This window comes from Galeopterus variegatus, unplaced genomic scaffold (assembly GCF_000696425.1).
Source record: "Galeopterus variegatus unplaced genomic scaffold, G_variegatus-3.0.2 Scaffold3411, whole genome shotgun sequence".
In the NCBI taxonomy this organism is placed as follows: domain Eukaryota; kingdom Metazoa; phylum Chordata; class Mammalia; order Dermoptera; family Cynocephalidae; genus Galeopterus; species Galeopterus variegatus.
The window spans coordinates 119,363-139,605 of NW_007729522.1; the positions used below are offsets into that span (position 1 = coordinate 119,363).

The 20,243-nt window shown below is 34.6% G+C and overlaps 1 protein-coding gene across 1 annotated transcript in view; it reads right to left on the reverse strand.

Moving 5' to 3' along the window:
• Positions 1–16,494: 16,494 nt before the first annotated feature.
• Positions 16,495–20,243, reverse strand: part of LOC103600643 (serine/threonine-protein phosphatase 4 regulatory subunit 4-like) — a 53,438-nt gene continuing 49,689 nt past the window's right edge. The window contains exons 4-5 of the mRNA XM_008584940.1: positions 16,977–17,069; positions 16,495–16,872 (exon numbers count right to left, since the gene is read on the reverse strand). Coding sequence (XP_008583162.1) covers positions 17,001–17,069 — 69 coding nt within the window. The 3' untranslated portion in view covers positions 16,495–16,872; positions 16,977–17,000. The remainder of the gene's footprint in view (positions 16,873–16,976; positions 17,070–20,243) is intronic.

Here is a 20,243-nt window from a genome sequence, read left to right on the forward strand (position 1 = left end):
CACAAATTCCAGAAAGAAAAATTACTATGTTAGCTTCATAGTAATAGAAAATATCTAAAAACAATGATAATGGAACTGGGTGGTAAAGAAGGGATAAGATGAGGGTTGAAATTATCAGAAAGTTTAATGTCATGCAAAGGGACTTGGACTTCATACTGTGGGCCATAGGGAATAGAATATAAAGAAAGACTGAGTACAAATTACAAAGCTAAGGTGATCAGGGTTTTGAGTCTGAATAACTAAAAGAATTCTAACACCCCTCGTATAAATAGATGAGCAGGAGGCACAGGAAACTTCTTATTCTCTTCTACATATATCTCATACCATGCTGCACCTTAAGCCCATTTTACCATTTCATTTTTTATTAAAATTAAATCAGCTTATAATATGTCCTGTATATTGAGTTTCATCACTTTTACTTCTTAGATGACTCTTCTTTAAAAGTTAATCAATTCTTTGAGTACATCTGCTTAGGTCATACGTTTTTGATATATTAGCAATATTTAAGTCTCAATTCTAAATACTCTCCAAATTTCCCACATTTCACTTAAACTTTCAGAAATGGATCACTACTTTATTAAGAGTCTGACAATACTAAGTAAAATGCTATAACAGGCTTATCAGTATCATTGCTATTACTGTTACTATTATCACATTTCAGCACCACATCTACTGTTTTTATTAATTATCATTCAACATCTATTGAATTTCTTACAGAATAAGCATATGCTAAGTAGCAGAAGCAGAAAGATGAATAATAAATGGTCTCTGAACTTGAGAAACTCAAACCAGCAAAGAAGCCAAACACGAAAAATATAAGATAACGTGATCACTGTTTCAATAGCTGGTATGAGGCAGGGGTCTGCAAATGTTTTTGTAAATGTTCTACACTTGGCAGGCTATCTGTCCCAACTAGTCAACTCTGTCACTGTACCACAAAAACAGCCACAGAAAATACATAAACAAATGAGCATGGCTCTGTTCCTATAAACTTTATTTACAAAAACAGGTGACAGGCCAGATTTGGCCTATAGGCCATAACTTGCCAACCCCTGGTATAAAGAGTTTGGAAAGATATCAGAGAGGAAATTTTATTCAAACTGGACACTAAAGAGGAAGAGAAGTTGGCTAAGAGAAAAACAGAAGGAAGGGAACAACAAGTATAAAAAATTTATATGTTGTGGGGCGAGGAGCCAAACTTTCATCAGTAATATTAGAAGAAAAGCAAATGAAGTGTTGACAATAAGTAACAGCACTGAATATACAATTAACATGGGTGAAAATGAATGCACTAATCAAGGCATATTATTTACACCCATATTGTAAAAGAAAATTCATTGCTAGCTTAACTGAGACGTGACACAGTCATCTCTCTACCCCAGCACTTGTAAGGCTTTTTCTCTGCTTTGGTCCAAACACTTTATTTGACACTTTGAATGTACCACTTGAAGAGGGGCCTTTAATCGCTCCCTCCTAGCCCAGGTATAAAAGCAAAAATCTTCCAACTCGAAGCAGAGAAAAGACTGTGAGGAAAGGCTAGATGTGTGAAAGAATCTGATAACAGCAATTAGGACTGGAGCATCAGATACAAGAAGAATGGGGAAAAATGGTAGGAAATCAAGCCATGAACATGAATGAGGCCCACATCTGTGATAACAGACTGTGAGGCAGTGAAGGGAAAGAGATCAAAGATGTGTTTCTAGTCCGGAACCTAGGGGTGCCCCATCATTAGGGGCAAAGAGATTCAGTCATTCACTTATCATGTATTACAGTTTTTACTCCTCTGGTTCGTCATGTTGCCTAAATGATTCACATCCACATACAACTATGGTTCACATTGCAATCATCTTTAAGAGACTCTCCTAGATCAGATAAAATGTTGGTAATCCAAGTAAATGTAATACAATTACACAATGGAGTTTTGCACCTAAGTACTTGACATTTACCCCTCCAAATTTCACCCTATCCAAATGGTTCATGTTTACTGACAAATGTCCAGCATTAGTTAAGAGTCTAGTCATATACTGAGGAGAGCAGCTAATTATCTTTGTGAATTGATTTGCATAACATTAAATTCCCATTCAAATACCCCATCCCAAATTTCTCCCCTCAATGCCATGAGATTTCTAGCATTAAAATATTATTAAGGAGAGGAAATTCATTCAGACATTCTTTCAGCCAAGATCTGTCTTAATGTCGACAAGTTGAAAAATTTAAAGGCTAATTACCAAGCTAAATTCTTAGGCCTATACATAAGTCAGTTAAATTTTGATGACAGAAAAAGAAAGAAGTATGGAATATGTAGCAACACTGGATGCAATGAGGCTAAAGTGGAAGCAGAGAAAACACCAAAAGAAAAAAAGTCATTAAAAAAGAGAGAGGAAGGGAGGCTTAACATTAATCATAAAACTTAACATAAGAAATTATGAATTTACCTTTACTTCTTATTAATGATACAAAAGATATGGAAAAACACTGCTTGCAGAAGCAAAGATGTGTGCACATAAAGATTTACCTGTATCAAATATGTCAAGCAGATTTACCAGAGTTTCAAAGGCTGCAAGTCGCACACTGCTGCCTTCATCCCTAGAGAGTTCTATCAACTCAGGGAGCACCATGCTTTTTGTAAGTTCTGTCCTGCACAATAAGCAACAGAAGAAAATAAATCAAATCAATAACTCTGTAGTAAGAACTTACTGAAAACAAGTAACTAGACTAGGTACTGCAGAAAATATGAAAAATCATAAAGATGCTGTTCCTGCTCTCCAGAAGCTTGCAGTCTGGTTGAGAAAGCATGACATAAACATAAGAAACATGGCACTGCTGGGAATAGCTTTTACATGGACATGATAATGTAACCACTTATTATTGATCTAACCCAAACTCTAACATAAATATACCAAGAGGGAAAAAAACATTAATAGTAGTTTCTTAATTATTTTAACCAATTCCATTCCCCCCCCAGCATAATATCACTACCTACACACATCTTGATGACTAATAGTTTATATTAAACTTTATAAATTGTAACACAGTTTTCCATTTTAAGCAACTTCAGCAAATGATCTGGACTAATTAGAAAAACTTAGCCGTAACTGGAGAAATCCAAACAAAATCTTTTTACTAGATTTCAGGGCATAAATTATTTTTCCATTCATGTAAAACATGATATTGCAATAACTAATTTCTATACAGAAGAATGATATGTCACTGGATGCTCAATTCGAAAAAATGAAACAATATAAATGCTTTTAGGAAATATATAATATTTATTATACAATCACAAATAGTTCTCATTTAACACTTTGTTTCTGCTTATTCCTCATTAGATGTCATTACAATGACACATGCTCTGAAAGGGGGGGAGCTCATGATGTGGCCAGCTTTCTTGGATATAAGATAAAAGATGGTATGAATTATAATTGAAATAAGATGTTGATAGAGTCCAAGAAAGTCAATACGAGCTGCAGAAAACCAAAAAACAAAAATTCAGGGCAAAGCTCAAAGACTCTAAGACAATGCAGTCAATTAGAACTTCCTACAATGATAGAAATGTTTATAATTTGCACTGTCCAATAGGATAGCCACATGTGTCTACTAAGCATTTTCTCACTAAGATTCAAAAATATCAACATAAAATGTAAAGGTACTGACTTTTCTGATTAAGTTTGTCTAGTATTTTATGAATTTTTTAATATTCAGATTCAGGCCTTGAAGGAAATTTTCTTCTGCTTTGTCTCTAGTTCTTGCATCTCTGCCATATGATGTGATCACTTCATGATGAATATCAGCTGTTCATGTTATAGATCACTTTTCCTTTTACCACATTTCTAATATCTTGTCTCTGAACAATTTCACATGTTTATCCTTTTGTCCTGAACTCTGACAAGGCTCAGAATCACTGATTAACTATAGTTTTTAACCAGTGCTTAACTGTTTACTATAATCACTTGAATTTTTCTATTCCATTTTTAATGTTTCTTAATTTTAACTAGATTTTAAAGTTTTTTCTTCCTCAGAAACTTTTTCAGGTCAGCATGTCCCATCATCAATTTTCAGTCTCATTTTACAACAGGGAGGTTTTCTAGAATTTTTCTGAAAATAAGTAGACGGTTTTTTAATTTTATCTATTGATTTTATTTTTGGTTTTTTGTTTTGTTTTCTTGGTTGTTAGCTATATAATTTAAATGGCATTAAATACAATTTTATTGTGGGTAAAGTAAATCGCATTTAAAGTGCACACTTACTTATGATTTCCAACAACAGTGAAACGCCTGGTAAACTACCACCATATCCAAGATACAGAACACTTCCACCATTCCCAGAAGATTCCACAATCTGTCTGACGGAGGATGGATCTGCTTTTTGTAACTATCTGTTTGCATTTATCATACAGTATATATATTCTTTTGTGCCTGGCTTCTTTCCCTTAGATTTACCCATGCTATAGTATTGCATATATAATCAGCATTTCATTCCTTTTTATTGTTGAACAGTATTCCATTTATGGACATACCATATTTATTTTGTTTATCCACTCACCTGTTGAGAGACATTCAGATTGTTTCAGTTTTGCCTATCACAAATAAAGCTGCTATAAATATGTGTGTGCAATTGTTGGTGTGGATATATATTTCCATTTATCTTGGATAAATACTTAGAAATGGAATGGCTGAGTCGCACAGTAGATATATGTTTAACTTTTTGGTAAATGCCAATCAGTTTTCCAAAGCAGCTTAACCATTTTACATTCTCACCAGCAGTGAATGAAAGGTCTAATTGCTCTAAATCCTCATCAACACTTGGTGTTGACAGGCATTTTAGTTTAGTCATTCTAAAGAATGTGCAGTAGTATCTCATTATGGTTTTAACTTGTATTTCCCTTTATGATTAATAATGCTGAATATCTTCCCATGTGCTTTTCAGTCAATGTGTTATATCTCCTTTTGTGACAAGTCAGCTCAAATGTACTGCTCATTTCTTAACTGGGTTGTTTGTAAGAGTTCTGTGTTATTGAGTTGTAAAAGTTCTTTATATATTCTGGATACAAGTCATTTGTCTGATATAAGTACTGTGAATAGTTTTTCCATCTGGGATTCTCCTTTTGTTTTGGAGAGCAAAAGTTTTTCTTGGACAAAGTCTAATTTATCACATTTTTATTTTATGGTTTGTGATTTTTATCTAAATAATCCTTGCCTACCCCAAAGTCATAAAGATGTTCTCCTGTATTTTCTTCAAGGAGTTTTAGAGTTTTAGTTTTCATGTTTAGGTTTATGGAAGATTTCAAGTTAGTCTTTATGTATGATGTGAAGTGATGATCAATGTTCTTTTTTTTTCACTTATAAATATCCAGTTAGTCCGGTACAGTGTTTTTAAAGGACTTTCTTTCCCTTATTAAATTGCTCTGGCACTTTATTGAAAATCAGTTGACCACATATGGTGTGGATCTATTTCTGACCTTTCTCTTCTGTTCCATTGATCTATATGTCCATCCTTTGCACCAACATTACAGTCTTTTGATCATATAGTTTTCTTGTAAGTCTTGAAATCAGGTAATGTAAGCCCTTCATCTTTCTTTTAAATTACTTGGCTATTGTAGGTCGTTTGCAGTCCCATATAAATTTTAGAATCAGCTTTTCTACACTACAGCCCAATTTTGACTGGGATTGCACTGAATTGCTAGATCAAATTGGAAAGAACTGATATTTTAATAATATTGAAAATATTGAAGTCTTCCAATCCATAAATATGGTATACATCTCTTTGTTTTTTAAAAATTTCTCTCAACACTTTTCTGTAGTTTTTCAGTGTAGAGGTTTTGAACATCTTTTTAAAAATTTATTATAAATGAAATTTTAAGACTTTCATTTTCTGAATATCTTCTACTAATATATATGAGGGGTCTTCAAGAAGTTCATGGAAGGATTCATACTATCTTTTAATTCAATTTTTCCAGGACCCTCTGAAAAATATAATTGATTTTTGTATATTAACCAGGTATCCTGAAACCTCCTTAAATCTATGTATTAGTTATAATAGTTGTTTTGTAAATTACTGAGAATTTTCTATGTAAATAGTGATGGCATCTACAAATAGAAATTGTTTTACTTCTTCCATTCAGATCTTTAGGCCTTTTAAATTTTTGTTTTCTTGCCTTCCTTCAGTGGCTAAAACCTCCAGTTGAGTAGAAGTGATGAAAGCAGACATCCTTGACTAGTTCTGAACTTATGGTAAAAGCATTCAATGTTTACCATTAAGAATGAGGTTAGCTGTAGTTTTTCATACATGCCCTTCATCAGATTGAGGAAGTTCCCTTCACCCCTGGCTTTCTACAAGTTTTCATCATGAATGATATTATAATAGGAGGACTTTAAGGTTATCTTGTTTGCCATATTACCAGAACTAGAAGTTTGATCGACTTTTTTCAAAAGTATGTTCTTCCTTTGCAATTTGAGTGCTGTATGTTCTTCTCCTCTATCACTGAAGGATCTTTTTGCAGATCGCATGTTTGTTTCTTTTTTTATTTTCTTTCTCTTTAGTCATCCCAACAAGGAGAGTTTTATTAGTACTGTTGTTTTACTGTAATGAATGTGAACTTTTTTTTTTTTTTTTGATGGCTGGCCGGTACAGAGATCCAAACCCTAGACAGTGCTGTAACCAACTAAGCCAACCAGCCAGCCCTGTGACCTCTTCTTAATTCACTATTCATTATCAATCTGATTATCCTAAGAATTACCCTCTTTGATCCTAGGCTAGTAATCCACAGTTAGCTTTCTAGTGTTTTTCAGCTTTTATTTAATATGGGTATTCTACCTGGAGAAGAATCTCTTAATTTTGCTTCCTGATCATCTTACTAGCGAGTAATAGTGCATATTTCTGCTTAAAGGAGTAATTCTTCCCTTGCCAGCAATAGCAAATAGAAAATCACAAGCCCCAGTCTGAACTGTTAACAGACTTCTTCCTAGCACTTCCCATTCCCAGGTGCCTTAGAACGTGACTCCCAGTGCAGTAGTAGGGTGCCTGCTCTCTGTCAAATCAGTAACAATCTCTAAACTAATCTTTTCCAAATTCCTTTCACCTATCTCACGGCTTCACCTAGACTTGACTGTAGAAAATTCCTGGTGGTAGATATGAGATCTTAACAATATTCCTAATCTCCAATACTGAAAGAAAAAAACTGTCTTTTTTTTTATATACAATCGGCCAACAGTCATATGAAAAAATGCTCAACATCACTCAGCATCCGGGAAATGCAAATCAAAACCACACTGAGATACCATCTCACCCCAGTTAGGATGGCCAAAATCCAAAAGACGCTGAAAGATAAATGCTGGCGAGGTTGCGGAGAAAAAGGAACTCTCATACATTGTTGGTGGGAATGCAAAATGGTGCAACCCCTATGGAAAATGGTTTGGAGGTTCCTCAAACAGCTGAAGATAGATCTACCATACGACCCAGCTATCCCACTGCTGGGAATATACCCAAAGGAATGGAAATCATCAAGTCGAAGGTACACTTGTTTCCCAATGTTCATTGCAGCACTCTTCACAATAGCCAAGAGCAGGAATCAGCCCAAATGTCCATCATCGGATGAGTGGATACAGAAAATGTGGTATATCTACACAATGGAATACTACTCAGCTATAAAAACAAATGAAATACTGCCATTTGCAACAACATGGATGGACCTTGAAAGAATAATACTGAGTGAAACGAGTCAGGCAGAGAAAAAGAAATACCACATGTTCTCACTTATTGGTGGGAGCTAAAAAAAAAAAAAAAAAAAAAAAGAAAAACAAACAAAATAATCCCCCCCCAAACACCCACACAAAAAAAAAAAAAAAACCGGGGTGGAGGGGAGAGGAAGATTTAATAACCACATTTGAAGCTCTTACAACGAGAAAATGGAGGGGACACATCTCGGTGGGAGGGGGGAGAGGGAGGAGGGAGGGAGGTTTTGGTGATGGGACACAATAACTAACTACATTGTATATTGACAAAAGAAAAAAAAAGAAAAAAACTGTGTATCTCTCTGTTTTTTTAATGTATTTATGAAAAAGTATGGATCAGGTATTAGTAGTTTTCAGCTATCATAATATGACATAATAGAACATAAGAACTCAAAATTAAATAAATATGCATAAAATCAAGCAAATTTGTTTCTTAAGAGGATCCTAATTTAACAAGCTAGGTAGGCTCTTTCTAATTTTACTTTTATAAATTAATCATAAGCAATAATCCTATATTAATTTTCAGAAGACTAATTTGAAAACACTTAACCCACCCATTTTTGACAGTGGCAAAATGTCATATGGCAAAAAATAAAATGCATATTCTACATCCTGACAGAGTGATTGGAACAGCAGTATGTTCTCGTAACAAGTTCTGATCCTGGTAGATTAATACAGATCTGAGCAAGATTGAATTAATTATGGTCCACAATGATCCAAAGAGAGTCACCTATACTTAGAAGACCCATCAGAAAGACGATTCTGAGATCGAAATAAGGGAATTGAATACTCTGTTGAAGCGTTAAGATTCCAACACAACACTTAAACCCTACTTAGCAAGAGGGAACACAGGACAGAGTACACTGCTATACCCTGAGTCTGTATAACATTCTAAAGCTTTCCCAAAGTATTAAATACTTGCAAAGATTATTTTAAGAAACTAAAAATGGTACAAATGGCTATAACCTGATTATCCTTGCCTGTGAAATGAAAAACCAGTGCAACCTCTACTAAAAATGAGAGGCTCCAATGTTTTTTGTACCAATTTAGAATCCTTTTAAAAAAAAAAAAAACCCAAGATGGATTTTGGATAAGACTCGCTTTAATATCATACTTATAGCTTGACATGAGGTCCATTTTGGGGGGTGAAGAGAAGAGACTGGCTTCCCTATGTCTCTCCTTTCTGAGCTTCACACATTCAAAGGGCAAGGAGCGCAACAAAGCAGAGAGTGGAAGCCTGGAGTCACACAGAGACACAGAAAGACTTCCATTAGAGTGATCCCATTTGAAATGACCCAATAATACAGCCAAAGAATAACCAGCCAAACAAAATGCTACAACTCTATTCCAAGCCTGGTTCATATTGGGACATTTTCCTTTCCTGGATCTAGGCATTTGGAACTAATCAGGTAACTATGGTGAAAAGCAAAGAAACTAACATTAATTGAATGCCTAACACCATGCTAAGCATATTCTTTTTTATCCCTTTTAGTCCAATCAGGAGGTACTTGTTATGATCATTTTTAAAGAGCACATAAAGTGTAGCCTTTGAATAGCACGCTTTCATGGAATATAGGAACAGGATATGCTTGTCTGGCAATCTAGAAATAAGATATGGCATAAGGAATTGAAAGTAAACTTACCCAATGCCCTGAGCTATATTTTCTAATTGCCGACACATACAAGATCGAACTTCATATTCTACATCTTGACAGAGTGATTTTACCAAGGGAAGTATTTCTCTCGTAATACTAAGGGAAAGGAGGAAAGAAACATGCAAATGGGTGAGTGATCAGAATAATTACTATTTTCAAACAATTATCATCAAAATCTTAACTTACCTTAATAATAACAAATACACTTTAATATAAAGCTTTATGTTTTTGTTTTTGTTATTTATTGGTTATGAATATTAATGAGATACAAAGCTGACTGTCACCCTTCATGCCCATGATGTGAGGGCTAGATTTATCCCGGCAGCATACCCATTACCACAAATCACATTTATACCCTGGGCCCCCCACCCAATTATCCCCAACCTCCCTCTCTCCCCCTTGTCCCCCCACCCCACTTTACAGCCCTAGGAATGTTCTCTCCCTCTGCAAGCTTAATGGTATACAATGTATTTTTACTTATGTTATTAAATTTGGGTGTTATCGTCAGCTACTTGTAAATTATGTATATGACAGAGTCTTCTTAAAATAATGGTTAATTTTGGATTAGCAGTTAAATGAGTTAAATGTCTATAGCTAAGATAAAAGGTGGTAGCCGTGAAATATCTGATTCTAGCAACCGTCAACCAAAATATTCTTCAACTTTATATTTCAGTCTGTGTCACAATTATACAACATTCCATTCTTTCCACTTGGTATTTATCATCTGGACAGAGAGCAGCAAATGAATTATAAGCAAGCTTCGTACAACCTTGAAACAAGATAAATTATTCAAAACAATGAATTTATAACAATAACATAAAAAAGTAGAAATTCCATTTTTATGTCATGTTTACTAGTTTTGGAAGTCTATAAGATAATGCCATTTTATCCTCAAAAGTACACTAGGTATGAGACAGGGAAGACCAAGATGGGCAATAGAAAAAAGTTAACCTTATTGATTTAGAAAAGCTCTGAGACTGAGAAGAAATGCATCTTAATAAGTAGTAGACATCTGTCTGAAAATTCTATAAAGTTAAAATAGCTAAACTTGTATGCAGTATGAAATAATACAAATCTAATTGTTAATCATACAGTCCCTAATATTTTAAATCGATTTAATAAAAATAGAAGATTATATACAAATACTCACGTATGGGCATCAAATTTGTTGGTCAATTTTCCTAAAATTTTACAACTAACTAAACGAGACTGGACTGTTTGGGAAAGTTGTGCCTTGGAAACAAGTGGATTCAAAATCTAAAGAGAAAAGATTTAGAGAACAAATTCACAAAGTCCTCTACATTCTTGGCACTAATGTCAGCTATTTTCTACAAATAGTATCTTAATGTTCTAAATATTTTTAAAGAACCTGAATTACAATTTGAGGTACATGATTGTTCATAACCTGGATCACCTTGTTTGTTTTCTGGGTTAGTAAAATAAAGATGATGATAAATTATACAATTAAAGACAATTGGGAACAAAAATTAAAGCAAAGCTTATGGTGAATTCTGCAATGATCTGTATGCATATGAAGTACAATTTTGAAATATGAATTTTCAAAAGAGAAAAGCAAAGTACTTACAGACACTCTAAAATTTATTTTATTCCATACAGATTAATTTTTTATATTTATCCTAATGGGACGGAAAACATTAGTTTCAAATAAATTCTACTGAATGCATAGTGACAAACACAATTTAAAAGTGACAACTGGCCAGTTAGCTCCTTTGAGAGAGCGTGCGACTGGCAACAACAAAGTCAAAGGTTTGGATCCCCTTACTGGCTAGCTGCCAAAAAATAAAATAAAATATTCAAGTAAATAAATTAATGTGAAATTAAATTAAACTAAAATCTGAAAAATCACATGTTAAATAATATATGGCGTTCTAGAGTAAAAACTGTATTCTACTGCATATCACTCTTCAAAAAACATAAAAGTGTCTATGTTATGTTATGCACTTAAATATGTGTAATCATTTAGATGTTTGGCATCAAGTATACAAACATCCTTATAACTTGAGAAACCTTCCCATTTTCAAGCAAGTATATTGGCATTGTGATAAAACTATAAACTGTATGAGGACAAAGAAAGAACAAAAACATTTAATGAAATAAATAGAAGACATTTCATTGATAACTGGTTTTTTCAACCATGACCTGTTTTAAAAGAAATACAGAAAGAGATAATGTTCATATAATGTAAGAGCATTTCATTAGTGGATGAATTTCCTTTCTGTTTTTCCTATTCTCTCATCTTAATTCACTTAAAAGTTTTACTGAAGGGTATATTGAACAGTGTTGAAAATTAAAAGGCAAATAACAAATTGGAAATAATATTTGCAATAACATTTGCAGGTATAACAGAGAACTGGCAATCTTAATGGGTAAATGGTATGTATAAACAGTGCCCAAAGGTTAGAATCAGACAACTCCAAAAGAATAAATAGAAGTAAAATAAATGTACGAGAAAATACTTAACAGCATAAGAATTTAAAAATTCCAACTAAAATGTAATTCTATTTTTGCCCCATCAAATTAAATTGGAACACTGTCACTGATAAAAGGCCAGTGAAACAGCATTTTCACATATTGTTGGCCAACAGCTTAAGAATAGTAGTGCCATCTGACCTAGTTATTTCATATTTTTGGAAGTTATAGTTAAAGAAATTACCTGAAAAACAGAAAAGCTGCTACAGAGATGTTCCTTAATGCTTATTTTAATTGTAAAATTTAAGTCTGTAAACAGGCTTAAATGTTTAACAAGTAACATATTTTGCAGCTACTACCAAATGAATTTAAAATAATATAGAAAAATAATGCTAAGTGAAAAACAACCATATGTAATTTCAATATAATCATGAATATAGCAAGCAGCAATCATATGTAGAGGGAAATATGATAGGAAATACACCAAAATCTTAAAAGTGGCCAAGTACAGAACGATGAATTATTTTTTTTTTCTATTTTCTGTATTACTTTCAGAATGGGAAACAACTTTATTCCTTTTTTAAAAAAAATTTTGACAAAAAACCTTACAATGACTTACTTATTAATATTTACCCAAAAAAAAAAAAAAAAGTATTACCTCATGCCTTAGGGTTTCTTTTGGCAATACTTCTATCACAGACAGAAGAGTTTCCAGCCATGCATTGCTGACACCTGAGTGACACAGCCATAACATGATAAATTAAAAGTCTTATTTACAAATTCAGTGTCAACTCAGTCATTAACAGTTACAACAGCATTTAATGGTAAAATGGGAATAATTGTTTTTATTACTATTCTAAGAAGTTTCTCTAGGTTTTGTCTTAGCCAACATCTACAAAAATTTTTATTTTAAAACATAATACTGGGAGGATATCTTTAACCCAAGGTGTGCTTTCTTGCAGTCAATAATACTATAAACATAAATGTCATAAAAGAAAAAAAATCCAAGAAAAAAGCACAAAACATAAGTTTTCAACTTTCAAGGATAGTGAACTTTGTGGTTTTTGTAAGGAGACAGCCATGGCTGATTTAAGTCATACCACCACTCAACACTTGGGCAGCATGTCCTCATTCAGTTATCCTCATCAGGCTAACAGGCTTCAAATAACATCAAGACCACATACAAGAAACAATAAATAAATATATAATTAAGCATGCCAGGCCCCTGACCTGCATCCCTGTGCTCCAGATGCAGTAGAATGACTTGGAGGAAGGAGTGGGCATATGCATGAATTGACACTGATTCTTCCTGTAGAATGGTCAAAAATGATACCGCGGCCGTTAACTGCATTTCCACTCCTGCAACATGCAGGACTTCCTGTATAATCAGAAAGAGTTTGCTATTTATGTAGATAAGAGGTCAGAAGTTATGATTTTCAGAAATTCAAGGTTATAGAAACCAAACATTGTCATATTTCACAAAATTACTAAATATGACCTTTAAGGGTATGTACTACTTATCATTTTATTTAAGAAAACGATAATAATCTATTCCTGATCATTTAGCTCATTGGACCACATAAAATTTAAATGTCTTAGGAATTTATAAAATAAAATAACACTCCATTGCTTTATTGAATGAAAATTATAAACAGTACATAAACCTTTAAACAACAGAGTAGGCATTTTTGATAGGTTTCAATTTCTATTTTACTATTTGTATTGTACAGTTTGTCATCCTGTCGAGAATGATAATGTCTAAACTCAATCACATGTTTTCATTACTTATTCTTCTGCTTCAAAAAGTAAACATTATATATGCTACTATAAAAAGAAATACATTTAAAAGCATATAAATATATTTTTCTCTTTAAGCAACTGATAAGAACATAAATTACCACAAAGTAAACTGTTTTTAAAAGAGAATTTCTAAAATATAATATATTTAAAAATTAATTATATCATAGTCATCTCCATTCACCATTTAAAAAATTTTTCAAAGTATATTCAAAATTAAAACGTACATTAGAATATTAGCTTTCAACACAGCAGTCAAAAAAAAAACTTCCTGAATAAGCCTCATCAAAGATATTATAGTACCTATACTTCTCTAGAAGTGTGTGTGAGTGTGGGTGTGGGTATTTGTGTGTGTGTGTAATATTAAAGGCAGCTAAAAGTATTACTTTGTTCAATTAAGTATGGCAATAATGGGAATTTTCTTTGAATGCCTTAACTAATACAGTAAAGTTAGTAGAACAACATGGAACTTACAGACATAAAACAAAGTTTCATATCTGTAAATTTAGGCAAATTAATGTTTCTGCATTATTTCCTGATGCATAACATATGAATTATAGCACTGTCTTCATAGAGGTTTAAGTCATTTAAACAGAACTTTTGTGACTTAACTTATTATGCAAAATGAGCATTTAAATGATGACTATTGTATATCCAACTGTCTCCTCTCTACAGCGCCCACAGATATCTAGTAGGAATCTCATCTTGTTCATACCTTAACTGATCTCTCCCCAGAACCTGTTTCTCCATCTTCTTCTCTGTATTACTTCTTACTTTATTACTTAATCTTCTCTCCCATCTTCTTCATCTCTGCAAATAGTAAATGACAACTCTGCCCTCCCTGCTGCTCAGCCCAAACACTTTCGGTCATCCTTAACTCCTCTCATTCCCTCACTCACCCCAACCAAAAGAACAGTAAATCCTGACGGATCTACCTTCAACACAGATCCACAGTCTGACCACTTGTCATCTCCATCACTACCACCCTAGTCCAAATCACCATCATCTGCAGCCTAAATTACTCTAATAACTTTTAGTCCCTGATTCCACCATTGCTCCTCTACTATCTATTCTCTATACAGCAGCCAGAGATTCTTTTAAGAAATAAGTCTGATCATGTCACTGTTCTGCTCAAAAACTTTCCAGCTGCTTTCCATCTCACTCAAAGGAAAAGTCAAAATCCTTTTAATGACATGTAAGATCTGTTCTCAATTCCCCCTTTTTCCAGACTTCCCCATAGCTTACTCCCTGACCTCTTTCAAGCCTCTACCCATATATCACCTTTTCAATGAGGTCTTCCCTAATGACCTTATTTTAAAACTGAAAACTACCCTCTTACCCAGCTCTCACTACCCCCTTTACAGATTTATTCATCACCATCATCCAACACACAATATATTCATTTGTTTGTGGTCTATCTCCCACAACTAGAAAACAAGCTTTATGACTGCAAGGACTTTTGTCTGTTTCTTCACTACTGTTAGCCCCAACTCCTAGGACAAGGCAGACACTCAGTGAATAATTGCTGGGTGATGTTTGTATAAGGAAAGCAGAAAAAGTTTAGTCAGGATCTCTCACCTCACACCTATTACAAATGGGCAAGATTCAGCACATTCATTAGAAATAAGTTATGACTAGTATAATTGCACATGTGTGCCCATTTACTGATTCAGCATGATTGTTGTAATTATGTAATAATTAGCTTGTGGCTGCTACTGTATACTAAAAGTATTAAGATAACTGCTCTGAACTGCTGGTCACCAGAGCCTGGAAGGTCGGCAGAGCATAGAGGGTCAGTGGAGTACAGCCAGAACTCGTGTCTGAGAATAAAGCATGTCTGTGAAGCTCATATCTAAAGAACAAAGTATGTCTACCTTGCTTAAAGCTGCCAGAATCTTCTTTCAATTACCTGACTCATGACCTGCACAGGAAGGGGCAGAAGGATCTGAGATTCCTGCACCACAATTTGTCTTTCACCCTTTCACCTAAGCTTTCTGCTCTTGATGCTCTCTCCCTTCACACATTTCCCACATCTCCTAAAAGGTGGCTTCAAGAGATTTTGAGGTGGGTCCTAAAGATTAGGGATTGGCAGAATTAGACAGAAGGCAAAGCAAAAATGGTTCATATAGAAATGCATTCTCAATCCTCTTCCTATCATGTCTGTAAGGAGATGTTACTGCTATCTTCTTCTGCAACATCTCTGCAACCATGATTTAGACCATGTACCCAGACTCCTTGATTCAGCACAGTGGCACCACTGCCAGTGATTATGCTAGCAAATAGCATATTTATTTCTACAGCAGAAGAAACAGACTCAGAGCAGTGAAGGATTTTGCTGAAGGCTAGTGAGCTAATAACCAGCAACTCTAAGACTTAACCCTTGGCTGCCAGATGCCAAAGCACTCCGAAGCACTGACTTCTTCCTCACTGATGCTGTACTTCCATTCATCATTGATGAAGGCATGGCTTAAATTAATTCTAAGCCTTCATGTGGTAGTGTGGGAGATCTGTCAGCAACATCTGTGTGGCAAATGTTTATGTGCTATGGTTAATTCCCAGAAAACCTATCACATATTTGAGTAGTTGATTTTTGTTTTGTTCTAAATGTTTGTATCACATGCACAAACATTATTTTATAAGTTTTTTCAACCAATAGTATGCGCAACTATTGAACTAATTACATATCTTAAGAGTTCTTGGCTGAGAGAAAAAGGGAAGGAATGTTAAGGCATAAAGCAGACAAAAGAAGCACTCTGAAATCAACTCTCCCCTACCCCCTTGTTTTACTGATTCCGAAACAAACAATTGCTCCACACTAACAATTTTGGATTTGGAAAACACTTTTAAAAGGTTTGATGTGGCCAGTACACATCACTTACAGGTTTCAGAAGGCACAGCTTCTTTTAAGAAACAGAAATGGCTTTGCAAAGAAATATTGAAATAAATTGTGAAGGCCACATCACAATTGTACATTGTACATTCCAGTTCACATGAGTCTGCTCTTTTAAGGTCCAAGAGATGCAATTCTGCCCCCTTGTGAAGTCATTAAAGTCCTGGTTTTTACATATGCAAACTTTATGCAAAAGAAGAACAGGAGAAGGTCTCCAACTTCATATCTTCTTACTGTATTACTTAGTCTTGACTCCCGCAGCAACATTTGCCCCAAATAGTTTGCATTTAATTTTCGAAAAATCCTCAAGTCTTATCAGGATTTGGGTTTTTTCTCTTGTTGTGCTGACTTCAACATCTGGGACTGTCCACTGTTAAGAAACCAGCACAGACTAAGAGATTTTATCACTGCTAAAAATCAGTTGATTTCTAGACATATTTTTCTGAAACAATACAATAAGAGTTTGATACTTACCAATAAGTGCTCTCCTCCACAGAGTCACACCCTCTGGACAAACATATGTGAGATCCATACTCTCTGGATAAATAAGTGTGCATCCTCATGGACCTTGGAAGACACTGAAAAGTAAATTCCTCTATTGCTTAAGTGCAAGCCTTAATGCCAGTTACCATTCCTCTTACATACTATCATATGGCTGGCATCCAAACTTGAATTCCTCAAAAATGAAATGAGACACTCTATAAATGAGTTAATGGTACATTTCCAAATTTAAAAATTACTCTCATTCAAGGAAGGAAAATGTACTGAAAACTTCTGTGTTTAAATTCATTCTTTAGTTATAAGCATGAATGGTGCAAGAAAGCATTTTATAAAACAACATAATACATTACTCTCAGAGAGAGAAATAGCTCTGTCTTCAATAAACCTGCATTATATCTATCAAGAAGATATTTCTCTTTACAATACACAACATAGAGAACCAGTAAATTAATCATTGGCTTATTCCAAAAGAGCAAATATTTTGGATTCATACATTCTGAAATCAATCTTACTGGGTAAAACTGGAAAACACATTTACAGTGAATGGTGCTAGTAAAAGGTAAAGGAACTCCAAAATTATGAAGTATGTTTGTGTATTTTTAAAGATAATATCACTGATTATTTTGCAATTAAATAATAGGGATTTAAATATTGAAATATTGAAGATGTAGAACATATAAAATATCTTGGGTATTGAGGGTCATAAATGTGGGAATTTTCAGTAATTAACAACAACAGGGAACAGCTCTTTTGACTATAAAATTATTATGTTTATAAAAGACTTTAAAACTGGGTTAAATATGAATAATCGGAACGTGTCAGCTCTAAGATACCTTTAACAATTAACTATGATACCTCATTCTTTTCCCTTTCCCTAATTGCCACGTTCCATACTAAAACAAAGGATGGTGAGAACTAGTTGAGAACACTGAAAATCAAAATCTGAGAGGGAAAATAGAGTGGAGACAGTAAACAGGAGTAAAAAAAGAATATGTTTTATCCTTTTTAAAATCTGTATTTCAGTGATTAGCAAGGTTCATGAGGAGGTACACATAAGAATATCCTGAAGATCTCTCTCCATAAAGGAAATACCAAAACCAGTAGCAACTATTATATGTCTATTGTAAATGTACAATCAAATGTCCTGCCATGCAAAATCACAAGACCACCAAAACAAATAAATAAATTTCAAGACTATGGTTTTGAAACTGAGCTTCTAGTTGGACTACTCTGCTAAGTCATTTTCACATATAATAAATTCAAATTATGGGTAATTTCATGATTTAGGCTTAAAATCTAAATAAGAAGCAATTTAAAACTTTGCACAGAAAGGATGTGCTTATCAAAGAAATATCTATTTAATGGATGTGATAGCTATAAACCACTTCAAATGATCCATTATAGCAATATTTGTTTAAATATTTTTTGAAAAAATATTCTAAACTGTTTTCTTGTGGGGAAAAAAGCAGCAATGGGAAGTCTGGAAAATTTCTATGAGCAAGTGGAAATAAGGCTTTTTTCAAGCTAGTCGCAACACTTTTACTTGTTAACCTAATCTCTCTCTAACGTAGCCCAATGGAAATCTAATTCTGAAGATAATATAATTTTAATTTCATTCAAAGTTATTTACTAAGTTCAGCATCATACTAAGTGTTCTGGGAAATTGAAGAAAAAGTCAAAGATATGGCTCTCTACCTTTGAGTGACTCCTGCTGATTATATACAACTAAACATTCAACGAATATTCATTTAGTTATGTTCAAGGCACTGTGCTAAGTGCTGGAGACCTAGCAATAAGCCGGACTAGCAAAGTACCTGTCCTTATGCAGATTATGTTTTATCAACACTGTTAATTCTGTAATTGAAATGGTGATAAGAGCTAAGGATGAGAAGTACAAGATGTCATCAGAGCACCTAACAGGTGATCTCCTTCAGGGTGTCAGAGAGGGCTTCACTGAGAAGTAACAACTGATCTGTGTGAAGCCAGAGAAATAACTAGACAAAGGCAGGATAAAGAGAGATAAGAAGGCAAGAAGAGAAGGAAAGAAAGCATTCCCAGCACTGAGAAGTAAGAAGCAGCATGTAGAACCAAAGAACTGAAAGATCAGTGCAACTAGAGCACAAAGCGCGAAGGGCAGTGAAACAAACAGCCCAAATTATGCAGGGCCTCAGATGCAGTAAGCAAGAGAATACTCAAATTGTAATTTTAAATGCTTTGAAAAACCATGCTGACTATAAAGTTGAAAATGAATCAGAAAGGAGTGAAGTATGGGCCAGCCCAGTGGCGCACTGCTACAGTGTGCCGCTTGGGAGCATGGAGGCGCTCCCGCCGAGGGTTCGGATCCCACATACAGACCGGCCACTCACTGGCTGAGCGAGGTGCGGGCACAACACCGAGGGTTGCGATTCCGTTGCCGGTCCCGGTCCGGTACGGGCGCGACACTGAGGGTTGCGATCCGTTGCCGGTCATGAAAAAAGACAAAAAGGAAAAAAAAATAAAAATAAAAAAAAAAGAAAGGAGTGAAGTAGGATGGGATGAGAGGGAGGCAGGGGGTGAGGATCACTTGGAAAGCTAATACACTTATCTGAGCAAACCCTCATAATAGCTTGGACTAGGGTGGAAGTAGGTGGTTGGAGAGAGGTGGATGGATTCAAGAAATACTTGAGACAGAAAAAAAAAAGCAGGATTATGAGTACAGTGAATAACAGTGGTACACTAGGACAGGGGACAATGGAGGAAGCCTGGGTATCAGGGGAAATACCATGAGCTCAATTTTGCACTTGTTGACTTTGAGATGCCTTTAAAATGTTCAAGTAGAGATTACAAACAGGGAGTTGTACATATAGATCTGATACTCTGAAAATGTTTGCCTATAAATAAGCAAATTTATACAGATGATATTTAAAGGATGGATATGGATGACATTGCCCATAGAGAAAATATAGACCAAAAGTAGTGAACTGCTATTATAAACATAATTTCAACCCAACAAAATAAGAAAGTTTAAGAACTCAAAGTTTGTTTTTCTTTTTCTTTAATTAATTTTTTTTTTAAACATTCTATGATGATGTTGCAGAGCAGTTATGGGGAGGGGGAGAGGGGAAAGGGGAGGGAAATAGGGTGGCAGAAGGAGGAAGGAGGAGGAGTGGGGTTGAGGCATGTGGAACTCCCCCTCATTCCTGCATGGAAGACCAGGGGGCTTCCAGTGGTGGCTTGGTCATTGCTGGGCTGGGTGCCAAT